Raw genomic sequence first — 15,761 nt, forward strand, 5'->3', positions numbered from 1 at the left:
TCCGTGATGGAATAGTTGCGCTCGGCTGAAGATAGCAGTCGACTTGCGTAGGCTATAACACGGTCGTGTCCGCGTTGTTGCTGCAATAGCACAGCTCCTATGCCATGTCCACTGGCGTCCGTGTGAACCTCGGTTGGAGCTAATGGATCAAAGTGAGCCAAGATTGGTGGCGTTGTAAGCAATGTCGTAAGTTGTGAAAACGATGACGCTTGGTCATGGCCCCATGTAAACGAGGTGTCTTTCTTCAAGAGCTCTGTGAGTGGGCGTGCAATGGTCGCAACGTCCTTAACAAAGCGTCTGAAATATGAGCACAACCCCACAAAACTGCGGACATCCTTTGTGGTCTTCGGAACGGGAAAGTTCGTGACTGCGCGAATTTTCTCTGGGTCTGGACGCACGCCTTGGGCATCGACAAGGTGACCGAGCACGGAAATTTGACGACGAGCGAAGCGGCACTTGGAGGCGTTAAGCTGGAGTCCGGCTCTACGAAAAACGTCCAGAATAGCTGACAAACGATCAAGATGCGAGTCGAATGTGGGCGAAAAGACGATAACATCGTCAAGGTAACACAAGCAGGTTGACCATTTCAGCCCTTGGAGCAATGAGTCCATCATTCTTTCAAATGTGACTGGTGCATTGCAGAGTCCAAAGGGCATCACCTTGAACTGATAAAGACCATCAGGAGTGGTAAATGCGGTCTTCTTGCGGTCCATCTCGTCGACGGCTATCTGCCAGTACCCTGATCGAAGGTCAATAGTTGAAAAATAAGTGGCACCGTACAGGCAGTCGAGGGCGTCGTCGATGCGAGGTAAAGGATAAACGTCTTTTTTTGTAATTTTGTTAAGGTGATGGTAATCGACACAAAAGCGCCATGTTCCATCTTTCTTTTTAACAAGGACGACTGGAGAAGCCCACGGGCTGCATGAAGGTTCGATAATGTTTTTCGCAAGCATTTCGTCGACTTCGTGTTGTAATATTGCACGCTCTGACGCCGACACACGGTAGGGGCGTCGGCGAATGGGGGTTGCATGGCCAGTATTTATGCGATGGGTGACAATCGTCGTTTGGCCCAAAGAGTTACTGGCAAAGTCGAAAATGCTACGATAGCCCTCAAGAACGTGGCAAAGCGCTGCAGCTTGCTCAGACGTAAGGTCCGATGACACCATTCGCTCGATGTCGGCGCCCCAAGAACGTGATGGAGTGGAACCACTGACTGAGCTGCAGCAATCGTCAACTCTGAAGGGCTCGACATGATCATCTTGGAGAGCAGTAATTTTTGCCAGGGAGATACCCTGTGGCAGAACTTGGGTGGTGAACGAAAAGTTGACCAGTGGAAGGAAGGTGCGGTTTCTCTTAATCGTCAGAATCATATGCGGCACAGCAACCCCATGTGTAAGCATCACTGCAGGAATCGGGGCCACCATGTAATCACCATCAGGTACTGGCGGCGTGGAGGATAAGTCGACATGTGTGACAGAGTTAGGAGGGAGGCGCGTGAAATCAATGCAGCAGAGGCTGGTTTGCGGAGGGCTGGTCGGGTCGGAAAAGAGGGGTAAATCGAGATGGAGAGAACCAGCTGAACAGTCTATGAGGGCAGAGTGCGTGGCTAGAAAATCCATACCGAGTATGAGTTCATGAGGGCAATGTTCGATGACGGCGAAAAGAACGACAGTGCTTCTCTCCCCAATAGACACTCGCGCAGAGCACATGCCAAGAATTGCAGCAGTTCCTCCATCGGCGACTCGTACAGCTCGGTTGAGGGCGGGCGTGACAACTTTTCTAAGTCGGCGGCGAAGGTTAGCACTCATAATGGACACATGCGCGCCAGTATCTATCAATGCACTGACACGAACATTGTCGACAGTAACGTCCAAAAGGTTCCGGTTCGTTGTTAATGTTAATCGAGCATTTCTTATGAAGGTCGTCAACGCAGCTCCACCTCCAGAAGCTGCACGGCCTAGTTTTCCGGTCGGAGATGCTGCGAATAGGTCGGGGAGGCAGCGCGGCGTTGTGGGGGCGACCGGGACTGACGACGAGCAGGGGACGGTGACCGGTCGTAGCGAGGTCTGCTCAGAGGTGCTGTAGGAGCGGAAAATGTGGTCGGCGTTGATTTAGAAAGCGGTGGGGACGCCTGGCGAGCAGAAGTGGTGTGATACTGAGGTGCATAATGGGACGGTGGAGCCCAGCGGCTGCGGCAGTGACGAGCGATATGGCCAACGCGTCTACAGTTAAAACATATTGGCCTGTCATCAAGAGTACGCCATTCGGACGGATTCCGTTGTATGCGAGGTGCAGAAGGGGTACGATAAGAAGGCTCAGCAGAGTATACGGTAGGAACAGGATGTAGGCCGACATTCGATAGCTCTTGACGAACGACCGCTTGTATTAAAGAGATCGTGGTCGGGGAAGGCGCAGGCGTCGGTAATGTCGTGGCTACCGGTTGTGCTGCCTCGACCTCTCGACGGATGATGCGCGTAAGGTTGTCACATCGAGGGGCCTGGTGGAAGGCGTCGTCACACGAAGAAGTGGCCGCTGTGTTCGGAAGGCGCACGATGCTTTGGGCTACGCGGCGGGCTTTAGCTTGTTCGAGCCGTCGGCATTCTTTAAGGATTGTGTCGATGCTCGAGACGTTGTTAAAAACCAGCAAGTTGAAAGCATCGTCAGCAATGCCTTTCAAGACGTGGTTAACCTTTTCGTCTTCCGACATGGACTGGTCGGCCTTGGAACAAAGGGCCAAGACGTCAAGAATGTAAGAGACGTACGATTCGGTAGAAGACTGGGCCCGTGTGGCAAGAGTCTTCTTCGCAGCGAGCTGACGACCAGATGAATCACCAAAGAGGTCACGTATCTTTTCTTTGAAGAGATCCCAGCTCGTTATGTCTGCTTCGTGGCTTTCAAACCATGTTCGGGGAGTGCCGTCCAGGTAGAAAAGCACGTTGCCGAGCATGAGCGTAGGATCCCATCGGTGAGTAGCACTGACGCGCTCGTACCGCTTCAGCCAAGTGTCGATATCGATCGTACCATCACCGGAGAAAGTGCCGGGATCCCGGAGGTGCGGTATTGTGACGTAGGTGGTGGCTTGGACTGATGAGGGCGGCGTAGAGGAAGTACCAGCAGTCGAAGCAGTCGAAAGGTCGCCGATGGTGCGACCGCTGCGCGTCTCCATCGAGGTACGGGGGTCGTCCACCTCCACCAATATTGTTACGAGTAACTTGTTTAATGAGCTATTTACAGCGCAGACAACCCGACGAGCAAGATGGCGTCAGACCAGCATCCAACGGAAAAAAACCCACTTCGTCCTCCTCTTTCTTGCAGCCGTGTTTAGCCGCATTTTCGTATCAATATATATTTATATATTTATAGACTGTCATCTTCTCGTCGTGTTCGGACCCTGACAAAAAAAAAACGTCCATCAAAATTGGCATCATGACTGGCGCCACCAAATCACATTATAGCTTGACAGATGGGCGAAGGCTTCGGAAAAGTTGTGGCTGCGTAATGGTTCAGCATTGCTACAGCAAGTGAGAGAAAAAAAGATAAATTTCACTTTCGAATCACCTTAATTGATTGATTTTTTGGGTTCAACGTCCCGAAACCACCAGATGATTATGAGAGATGCCGTAGTGGAGGGCTCCGGAAATTTCAATCACCTGAAGTTCTTCTTTAACGTGCACCCAAATCTGAGCACTTGGGCCTACAACATTTCCACCTCCATCGGAAATGCAGCCGCCGCAGCTGAGATTCGATCCCGCGACCCACAGGTCGCGGGATCACTAGCCGTGTACCTTCGCCACTAGGCTACCGCGGCAGAGCTCGAGTCAATTTATGTAATTGCCTAAATGACCATGTGAGTCATCCTTCTCTCTGTGCCTCTTCTGTGCGGCAATATTATCATTATCATTCATTGAACAAATCATTCCTGAAACAGTCATTCCCTGGAAATCTAAAGAGGTATGTCGACCAATGTGTTTTTCAAGTACTTAGCGAAGCATTGGTGTTATAAGAGCCACGGTTGCAGCCAGCTGGTTTACACAGTGTAATATTCCTGCACGCTACAATTAAACAAAGCGTACAAATAAATAACGAAAGAGCACAACGTAAGTGCGAACTGACAACTGTTCGTTTTTAAAGTATCAGGACGCAATACATTGTACACAGGCATTGTAAAAAAACAACAGCACAAAAGAAGCCCTCATGATAAAGGCTATCCTTAATGCGACGTTGACAGCTGTGTGAGCGCTGCTTCACTATCGCTTACAGAAACGAACGTCTCATTCATTCAGCGCAAAGTAGGTAACAGACCCCGAGATACGTGAGCGCTAGATTAGGGACATAGCGTCGCTCCTGGTGTAGTTATTGCCCATGTGTGAGTGTTTTTATTCCCACCGGCCCTTTTTTGCGTGTGTATATTGTGTCATGATTGTCAAAAAACAAACATTTGTCAGTTCGCGCTTGCGCTGTATAGCGTCTCAATCTTTCCTCGTCCTATTGGTGTCAGTGTAGCGCGCAAAACGTTTACACTAATAGTGCTACAGAGACCAGAATGATTACTTCGATGAGGTTAAGGTTCAACTCACTTATATTTCGAATATTAGGTAGGATATCTGACCACATGTACAAAATTTCACTACTGTCTCGCAACACGAACCTAATATAGTCCACGGGGATATGCCGTAAAGACTAGTGAAGCTCTGTATGTATTAGGGGCACTGTTTCACAGACGTACCTAACACAACGGAGCAACATTACCTCTTTATTGGTGCTACGTTTGCTTTGCTCTCTCTCTATTTTCTTTGCAGATGCTTGGAGTGCCTATATTTCGCAATATACCAATGGCACCTATACGGCTTCAGACTACATTTACTACCGAGAACATCCACTTCAAGTCCTCGTGCAAGTCTTTAACGCTATGCCTGAAGACTCACTAAGATATCTGGTCGCCTGGAAGTTCTATTTTGCCTTGGTTCTGTACACTGAGCCCTACATGTTCTTTCACGATCAGCCTGCCAGTAGGGCTTGTTACTGGCACGTCCGGCACGTGATGGACCTGGCGGTACTCAGCCCTTTCTTCCATTGGGGTGAGTCTACTTCTGTGTGCAGCCTCAATGGCGTCTAATTAGGCATTGTTCATATACCTTTACCCAAAGATGCGAGTATTATTCCGACAAGAAAAGTAATCGTAAGGCAATGTACCTCATGACTCAGAGTCACAGCAATGTCAGAGCACCCCGCCGTATTTCCACTGATCCTTGTGCTAATATCGCAAGCGTGGTGAAGAAATTCTTGAGCAGTCGAGAATGAAAGAACGAGTGGAGTGTTATAAGAGTCGAAGGTAAGGCGAAACTTACCAGAGTGAAGCGCAGCGTGCTCAGATTTTTTTATTGCAATATGCCTGCATATTTTCGCCATCTGTCATCAACTGAAACGCGAGGAACTTGAGAACCCACCACAATGTCTACAGTGAGAGTAGTGTGTGATGCGGGAGCCAACATAGCGCGTACGTACAATCTGAAATAATAAAAAAGTGCATATGAAGTCGTTGGGCCCGAAGTACACTAAGGCAAAGTGGAACGCAGTGCTGCGAAGTCCTATCAATGGAGACTAAATTCCGGCCAACGAGGGTGCCCGTGACGGAACCAACAAGCTATAATGGCCGGTGCCATCATAGGATTAGCGAGGCGCGCGTTTTATGGCATTCTGCCTGACCCAATGCGTCTTTGTTCGCTCGGCCACTCACGAAGCAAGTGAAATGTACACCTAGGGTTAGGGGTGGGGTGTAATATATAGGTAACATAAAGTCTGTCGAAATATATAGCTTTGCATGGGCAACCATATTGCAGATTGCGTGTCATTGCCCAACGAAAACTATTTCGTGAGCATGCGCCATGTACCTATACATGTCTAGATGTATAGTTTCGCGTAGAGGGGCTCTGCAGAAAATAACTAGGCATCACGCTACTCGAAGCGTGCAGTGACATGGTATACTTCAGATCAAATTTGATTAATTTTGATGTAAAAGTGAGTTTTGCGAACTCCTTCCTAATCACTATTCGGCGTCTTTTTTCGAAGAACCAAGAAGCTTCTCGCAAGAAATGGGCCAATGTGGATGCCCGCTGGTACCTGCATTTTAAAAATCGGCCACATGTCAGGGTGATATCGTTTGAACGTACGCCCATGCGCTCTTCGGGCTAACGTGTGGGTGATGGTGAAAGTGCTGTATAATTTTCAGGGTGGGCCCTTTATCAAATATAATGCATATACGATTATTTTTCGCTCACAACCAAAGACGTCATTGCCCACAGCGGTACGGAACCCCTGGGCTGACCCACCCAAAGGAAATCGGCAGTCGTCTTTTCCTATCTCTCTCCCTCTAATCTTCGTCTTTATTTTTCACTTTTTATCTGTCTTATCTTATTTCTTCCGTTTACTTTCAAATTTCCTGGCAGCAAGAGTTAACCTGGTGTAGCTATCTAACCTAGGGTAGTTATAACATGTTATAGCGGCGATGTATGGCTGGCGTTTCCAAGTGTTTGCTTTCAACCTTGTAGCGTGCCAATGTTGGGCTCAGTGGTGGGTGGCCACCATCGCCAGCAAACTTTATAGTATTTTTATGGTAAAAGCTCCCCCCCCCCCTTTCTGATCGCTCCTTGAAAAGGTGGCGCACTGAAGACACTTTCCTGCTTAACACATCAAAGCCAACATTCCCAAGGTACTATGTTATCTACAGCCAGAACAAAAAGAAGACAGTCCGAGTGAATTCACCTTTCTTCTTGTCAAAAACTTTCACATAAGCAATAGGCCCAGGTTATAAAGTGACAGAGATGGGAATTGGCGATGTTCTTCTGGAGGTTCGTGACAAAGTTCAATATGAGAAGCTGTCTAAATTGTAGCACTTGGTAAAACCCCCGCTCCGGTAGGCCCACGCAGGTCAATGAACACTGTCCGTGGCGTAATTTCCGATGACGATATACTGAAATTTCTGAAAGGGAACTGCTGGAAGGTTGGCAGGACCAGAACGTGTTCAAAGTCCGACGAATAACAATAAAGCGCAACATCAAACAGACCTCTACAGAACGCACAATAATTACCTTCCGAAACAGTGACCTACCGAAATCTATCGAAACCAGCTATTCTAAGCTCCGTGTGAGACCTTACATTGCCAACCCTCGTTGATGTTTCAAGCGTCAACGTTTCAGTCATGGATTGTAGATTGGCAGAGTGCTTGCCACTTGCGCAAAGCGGACATTCATTCAACAAATAGACGACGACTGCACCTCAGAAACAAATCATTGTTCGAACTGTGAAGGAGTTCATGCTGCCTACTCACGATCGCGCCCCGGATAGAAAAAAGACAAACAAATAGTGGAACTTAAAATCAAATTAAATCTGTCATTTCAAGAAGCACGTCAACGTTTCGCACTACACAACCCATCTTATCCCTCCTTCGCAGATGTGACTCACCGGTGCGCCGCGCCACATGTTTCTGCACCCGCGAATGCCACACAGAGTGTGGCCACGGTCATGCCATCAGCGCCCCCGCCTGGAGCAGCCTGCACTGCTCCGCCACCCGACCAACAGGGGGGCACACCCCCATGTTTGCTGAGCCTAACTGCAAGCGCAGTTAGGTTCGTAAGTTCTGTGACCATGCCTGCCGAGCAGGCACTATCCGCCACCTAACAAGAGCTGACGGATACAAGTCCTACTCCTCCGGTGCCTGAGACGCCGAAAGAGAGGCGAAGCTCTTTGAAGCGCACGAAAAAAGAAAAACTACGCATTACAGGGCCTCCTAAGGGCCTCCTAAGTCACCACTTTTTGTACACACAGCCCCAGGAAACCTAAGAATGACACGAATATAACAGTAAAACGTGAGAACACTGCAGAAAAACCTCGACGATATTCAAGAACTTTTACACAAACTTCCATCAAAAGTGCTATATGTACAAGAGACAGACTTGAAACCGGAACACACCAACTTTCTACGCCATTACGTTACGTTTCAAAAGGATCGGAACGATGCAGTCGCGTCATCTAGTGGTGTTTGCGTTGTTGGGAATACAGGAACTGCATATACAATTTACCACTTCAGACGTTTTTTGAGGCAGTAGCTATCCGAGCCGTTATCTTGACGAAACTGGTGACAATTTGCTCTATTTATATACCTCCTCAGTTACTAACTCAGTAAACAAGAATTCTAGGCATTAATTGATGAACTTCCAGAACCGTATCTTCTCCTTGGAGATTTTAACACACAGAGCGGTCTGCGGGGTGACTCGCGTTGGATTGCGCGTGGTTGTCTAATTGAACAGTTTTTTTTCTCCTCTTGCGCGTGTCTCTTCAATAGGAAAGAGACAACGTATCATAGCCTCGTTAACAATACCTACTCGTCACTCGACCTAAGCATTGTATCTTTATTGCTCCTTCCCCTACTCCACTGGAAAGTCATCAATCATCCTTTTGGAGGTCACCCTATCCTGTAGTTCTGGGCTCAGCAGTTCAACATGGATGCCCTCCACAGGTTACCAATCGGGTGATAGCAAAAGAGGATGGCGACCAGTTTTACAACGCTGCTAGCTTAGGTTAGACTGCCCTATGATGTTCTAGTTTAGATTCATTTCTACAGTACTTTACTGCTTTTCGTATTGAAGCTTCAGCTAAGTTCATTCCACAAACATCTGGACTAGGCGGAAAACAACAAGTCTTTTGGTACAACAGTGAGTACCGCAATGCTCGCAAACAAAAAACATAGCATGGAGACTGCTACGAGACTCACCAACAGCTGAAAACCTTGTCAATTTTAAAAACATCAGGTCCCAAGACACGAGAATGCGTTGACAGGCCAGGATGGAGGGCTGGTAGAGGTTTATATCTGGAATCAACTCATATACACATGAAGCGAGAGCCTGGAGCATAGTCGGTAGCGTAGTAGGACGAGAACCACATCCTCTTCTTCTCGAAACACACAACGCAACAGATTGGAAGACCATGAAAACTCCCTTGGAGCACAATTCGAACAGGTCTCCAGCTCATCCCAATACAGTCCAGCGTTGCAACGATAAAAAGCAAGAACAGAAAAACAGAAAATAGAACGTAAATGCACAAACATTAAGGGATACAATAAAGTTTTTGTCTTAGCTGAGGTACAAGCATCGTTAAACTGCTGTAACATAACTGCCCCAGGCTCCGACCATATAATATAAAAACTGCTCAAACATCTTGCCTCCCGAAACACAAAAAGCTCTCCTGCCTTTGTATAATGAAGTTTAGTTTTCAGGTGAGATCCCTTCAACCTGGAAAGAAGCAGTTAATAAACCGATTCTTAAAAAGTTCAACAACTCTTCTTCTGCTTCAAGCTACAGGCCCAAAGCATTGACGAGTTGTCTTTGCAAGGTTTTTGAAAAAAAAGGTAAACAGACGACTGATGTAGTTCCTTGAAGGAAATAGCCTACATGACCCATGCCAATGCAAATTTTGAGAGAATAAGTCCGCGACTGACCACTTTGTCCGTATTGAAGCGCAAATTTGTGATGCTTTCATTCATAAACATTTGTTTCTGTCGGTGTTCCTCAACATGGAGAAGGCCTATGACACTACTTAGCACTTTGACATACTCCGAGACTTGTCATACTCCGAGACCTCCGAGAATATTGGCAATGTTCGAAAGCTACCTGTCTAATCCGACGTTCCGTCTTCGATTGGGCACTGTGTTGTCTCGTACATTTGTTCAAGAAACAGGAGTGCAGCAAGAAGGGTTTTGAGTTGTACACTTTTTATTGTCAAAATGAACTCCTTGTGCCCCGTTATCCCACAAAATATGTTTTACTGTACATATGTCGATGACGTGCAGATTGGTTTTAAGTTCTGTAACCTCTCAGTGTGCAAACGTCAGGTTCAATTAGGTTTGAACAAGGTCTCTCAAGGGGCAGAAGAGAATGGCTTTAAACTCAATGCGCAAAAGAGCACTTGCGTCTTGTTTTGCCGAAAGAGGGGCCTCCATCATGACCCCGACATTGACCTCCATAGTCAACACTTTTTTTGAAAAGCCAGCACAAGTTTCTTGAATATTAGACGCATAAATAACCTTCATGCTATATATCAAGAATTAAAAAAAAACAGGTGGTTTAAAACCACGATTATTTGGAAGGTGTTTCCATGCTCTTAATTTGGTAGTAACTGGAAACGTCTGATGAATTTATATAAAAGCCTCGTACTCACGCGCCTGGATTATGGTGCTATCATCTTTCACTCGGCAAAACTATCAGGTATAAAGATTTTCAACCCTGTCTATCATCTAGGCATTCGGCTCTTTACGGGTGCTTTTCAAACTAGCCCCGTAGAGAGTCTGTGCGTAGAATCAAATGAATGGTCGTTCCATCTGCAGAGATGTTACCTGTATTTTACATACTATCTCAAGGTTAACGCTGACGGGGAACAACCCACTCGCATCATAATTAATGATGTGTCCAATGCTGCCTTGTTCAACAACCGTCCTTCACTGAGACAGCCCTACTCCCTTTGTTTGAGCAGCCTCACTGAGAAAACTGGCGTGCCACTTCTAGAGCACCAGTTAATGGCTCCCGCAGCATATCTATTGCCGTGGCAGTGACTGATTATTGACGGCGACGTATCCTTTGTGGAGGTTACCAAACACGCACCTACTGCACGCAATCGCACACACTTTCTCGAACTGCAACATAAATACAGTTGCCCGGAATTCTTTACAGGTGCGTCATAGCCTCGAAATGGTGCGTCTTCTGCAGCTGTTGGCCCATCCTTTTCAAAATCTCGTAATCTGCACCCGCAAACAAGCATCTTCACTGCAGAATTCTTTGCGATATCTGTGACCATCAAGCATATTGCTACAGGCATGTATACTGAAATTCTAGGGGGCGACGCGCGTGGGTGCCTGATGAGGAAGACGAAGGGTGCTCTCCGCTCAATCGCTGGTGAACTCGTCACGCCATTACCGCTGGTTTGAAATACATCTAATCCACAGCCTCGTCGATACGGCGTCTCTTCTTTTCCGTAACATATTCGGTGGAGGTGGAACGTTCCCCGTCCTTACCACGAAGCTTCGCAGTGGCCGCACTGTTCAGTCTCTAGCCATGGCTACCAATAACAACCCATCAGCGTCTACATCTGTAGCTCCAGCCACCACATGCCTAACTAATCCCCACCCCGCGCGATCCCGGTACAATCTCCACACAACCTGGGCTTCACGTTGACTACTGGCTCCGTATGTACGAGCATGTTAGCCAGACACACCGATGGGACCCTACAATGATGCTCGCCAACGTTATATTTTACTTGGACAGCACTGCACGTGTTTGGTTCGACGCCCATGAAACCGAGCTGACCAGCTGGGATATCTTCAAGAAGCGGCTACGCGACCTTTTTGGGGACCCGTCCGGTCGCCAAATGGAAGCGCAAAAAGAACTTGCCACTCATGCGCAGTCCTCAACTGAGTCATATGTCCCGTACATACAGGACGTGCTCGCGTTGTGTCGAAAAATGGACGAGCAAATGACAGAGAGTGACAAGGTGGCCTACATTCTCAAGGGCATCGCGGACGATGCCTTCAACTTGCTCGTGTATACCAACGTCACGAGAGTAGATTTGATTACTAAAGAATGCCGCTGCTTCGAAATGGCCAAAAGCCGCCGGGCTCTGCCTTAGTTTACGCGGCTACGAAACACGGCTGTTACGTCAACCTGCACCGATCTCGGTTCCGCATCACCCATGCAGGACAGTGTGACACGTATAGTTCAACGGGAGCTTGAGGCGCAAAGTCCGGCACCATTTCCTCCACATCCGCCCGACCATGGCGCCACAAAAACACCTCCGGCGGTCTCCGTTATTCAATCCGTCGTGAGGCAGAAAATAGCAAAGCTCGGTATTCCTGTGGCCTGCTCTGCCTCCCGACCCTCTCCAGACCAATGACAATAAATGGACCACGCCATGACTTACATTTAATTCCGCGATCCCGCAATTCGACAGAATGGAGAGCTGCAGACGACAGACCGATCTGCTTCCGCTGCCTCCGAGTTGGCCATATCTCCCGCTACTGCCGCGGCACTTGGACGCCCTCAAGCTGGAGCCCATTTCACTCAACTCGACCATACGAGGACTCCAGTCGGTATTCACCCAGTCGTGTGTACCCTTCTTCCGACGTTCCTAACAGCCGCTCCACCGCCCGTTCGCCGTCACCTCAACGCCGCCGTTCCCCATCGCCCCAACCACGCCGCTTTCCGTCGCCGGTCAACTATGGATCCTCTCGGGCGGAAAACTAGATCATGCAGCTCCGGGAGGTAGTGCTGCATCAATTGCGACTGATCTTAATCCTGCGTTGACGCTCCCCACTGATACGAACTTGATTGAAGTGTATGTAGACGGTATTTCTTTGACGGCGTTAGTCGGTACCGGAGGTCAAGTGTCCATAATGAGTGCGCATCTGTGTCGCCTGCTCAAAAAAGTCCTCACGCCCGCAGCAACTAAAGCCCTCCGTGTCGCTGATGGCGGAATTGTGGCCACCATCGGATTGTGTACTGCTCGCGTAGAATTGCCGGACGCCATGTCCCCGTTTTATTTACGGTGCTTGAAAATTGCCCTCACGACCTAATCTTCGGCATGGACTTCCTATTGACGCATTCTGCCCTCATCGATTGGGCCACCGGTACTCTCTGCCTAGAACTTCCTCTTCTGCTGAATTCTCACCCTGAACTCCCGAACAGCTTGTGCACCACTGACTTCTTCCGGATACCACCTAAAGCTCTCCCTATCGTTGAATCGGTAACACCCTCTCCTGTGTTTGACGGTGAATATATCGTGACGCTGATTCCTGATGTTCTCCTGGCGCGCGATATTACTGTCCCACACTCCGTCGTAACCATGGCCTCTAACCGAACAATGTTACCTGTTATCAATTTTGGTTTCATGAAACAAGTGATACTTCAAGGAATATCGGTCGCAATGCTAAAACCCTTAATTGATGACAACGTAACCTGTTTTGTGGCAGACGTATGCCCCGATCACCCACGTCACTCGCAGGATGCCACATGCCTCGATGCAACCTTACGCTCCAAGATCGCCCCGGACCTCGAACCTGAGAATTAAGCTGCGTTCTGCCGCCTTCTGGCTTCATACCGTGACATATTCGACATAAAAAGCCGTCCACTCGGCCAGATTTCACTCTTCAAGCACCGCATTAACACAGGTGATTCTCATCCCATTCATCGGTGACCATACCGGCTGTCTGCCACCGAACGTAAAGTAATTCAACAAGAAGTGAGCAAGATGCTAGCCAAAAGAATTGTTGAACCCTTTTCGAGCCCCATGGCGTCCCTCGTTGTGGTCGTTAAAAAGAAACATGGCACGAGGTGCTTCTGCGTGGATTACCGCCATCTGAATAGAATCACAAAACAGGACGTTTACCATTCACCCCGCATTGATGACACTCTCGATTGTCTCCACGGTGCCCGATACTTTTCTTGAATAGACCTACGTTCTGGCTACTGGCAGATCGCTGTCGACGAAAAAGACCAAGAGAAGACTACGTTTGTAACTCCAGACGGCCTCTATCAGTTCAAGGTTATGCCGTTTGGGCTATGCAACGCCCAAGCCACGTTCGAGCGCATGATGGACTCTCTGATACAAGGGCTCAAATGGTCAACATGTGTTTGTTATATTGACGAAGTCGTTGTATATTCCCCAGCGTTTGAGACCCACCTTCAGTGTTTGTCAGCTATTCTCGACTTATTCCGCACCGCAGGCCTTCAATTAAACTCGTCCACTTCGGACGCCAGCAAACTACGGTGTTGGACCACCTTGTTGACGCATCTGGAGTGCAGCCAGACCCGGAGAAAATTCGTTAAGTCACCAGTTTTCCTGTACTCCGGTCAGTTGAAGACGTCCGGAGTTTTGTTGGACTTTGTTTCTAATTTAGAAGGTTTGTGAAAGGTTTCGCAACCATCGCTCGTCCCCTCACTGAGTTTCTGAAGAAAGACGTCACGTGTACGTGGGGTACCGACCAAGCTGCTGCTTTTTCTCATCTAATCACGCTTATGACGACTCCACCTATATTGGCTCACTTTGACCCATCCGCTCCGACAGAAGTCCAAATTGATGCTAGTGGTCACGGGATCAGAGCCGTCCTAGCCCAATGCCAACAGAGACACGACCGAGTTGTCAACTACGCTAGCCACCTCCTCACAGCTGCTGAGCGCAACTATTTCATTAAAGAGCGCGAATGTCTTGCTCTTGTTTGGGCAGTCTCAAAGTTCCGCCCATATTTACATGGCACAAATTTCTCTGTAATAACTGACCATCATGCGCTATGTTGGCTTACGTCACTGAAGGATCCTACTGGCCGGCTCGGGCGCTGGGCTCTGCGACTGCAAGAGTGTACCTATACGTGACGTACAAGTCCGGACGCCTACATCAGGATGCAGACTGCCTGTCCCGCTACTCGGTTGCCGAGTCAAGCACTATGCCTGACACCGACACCGAGCCTTGCGTCTTTTCCCTTTCGCAAATAAAATCCATCGGTGACGAGCAGCACTACGATGCATCCTTGCGTGCTATCATTGAGCGCCTCGAATCACCGTCTTCCAATCAGTTAAATCGCTCTTTCGTGCTCCATTATGGTGTATTCTACTGCCAAAGTTTTGAGCCAGATGGACCGGCCCTGCTGCTTGTCATTCCGACACACCTTCGCTCGGAAATTCTAAATAAACTTCATGACCTTCCGACTGCCGGTCACTTTGGTGTGTCACGCACTTACGACCGAATACGCCGACGCTTCTTCTGGCCAGTGCTTGCACGCTCAGTCAGAAGATACGTTGCGGCTTGTGAGAAATTTAGCGCTGCAAAACGCCATCGACACTTCCCGACGGACGCCTTCAACCACTTGACATTCCTTCAGAACCGTTCTTCCGCGTTGGCTTGGACCTGCTTGGCCCTTTCCCCTTGTCTTCCTCGGGTAACAAGTGGATAGCTGTCGCCACCGACTACGCCACGTGTTATGCCATCACACGAGCTCTTCAAAGAAGCTGCGCCACAGACGTCGCCGACTCACTGCTCAAGGACTTGATTTTGCAACACGAAGACCCGGCAGCTGCTTACAGAACGTGGCAGCACCTTTTTTGGAAGATCATAGCTGACATCTTGCAGTCCTGTCAAACGAGACACAAGCTGACCACGTAATACCATCCGCAAACCAACGGACTAATGGAGCGTCTAAATCGAACTCTTACAGACATGCTCGATAAGCATGTTTCTACCAACAACACCGACTGGGACCTTGCGTTGCCGTATGTCACATTTACCTATAATTCTTCGCGTCATGACACTGCCCGTTACTCTCCATTTTCTCCGCTGTTTGGCCGAGAACCAACATTGCCTCTATACACCATCATACCGTCCCCTGCAGTACCGACCAGTGAATATGTCATGAACGCTATCACTCGGGCCGCTCACGCATGTGAAATCACCCGTACTCCCCTTCTGACCTCTCAAGAGAAGCAATGGCGCTAGTATGACCAACGACACCGCGACGAACACATTCAGACTGGTTCTTTGGTCCTACTCTGGTCTCCAACCCGCCAAGTAGGCTTGTCAGAAACACTGCTTACTCGCTACACAGATCCATACCGAGTCCTTCGTATAGTTACTCCTGTGACATATGAAATAGGTCCTGTCGCCCCGTCGCCCTCACGTGCACAACAGGCTACCGATATTGTACATGTTGCGCGCTTGAAGCCCTACCA

The 15,761-nt window shown here is 48.6% G+C and overlaps 1 protein-coding gene across 3 annotated transcripts in view; it reads left to right on the top strand.

Annotated features, from left to right (window-relative positions):
- The window catches only part of LOC142803498 (neprilysin-1-like), a 140,311-nt gene that overhangs the window by 85,472 nt on the left and 39,078 nt on the right, over positions 1 to 15,761 (top strand). For all 3 annotated transcript variants that reach the window (XM_075888618.1, XM_075888619.1, XM_075888620.1), the window contains one exon: positions 4,800 to 5,078. In XM_075888618.1, coding sequence (XP_075744733.1) covers positions 4,800 to 5,078 — 279 coding nt within the window. The remainder of the gene's footprint in view (positions 1 to 4,799; positions 5,079 to 15,761) is intronic.

This window comes from Rhipicephalus microplus, chromosome 3, assembly GCF_043290135.1.
Source record: "Rhipicephalus microplus isolate Deutch F79 chromosome 3, USDA_Rmic, whole genome shotgun sequence".
Taxonomy (NCBI): Eukaryota; Metazoa; Arthropoda; class Arachnida; order Ixodida; family Ixodidae; genus Rhipicephalus; species Rhipicephalus microplus.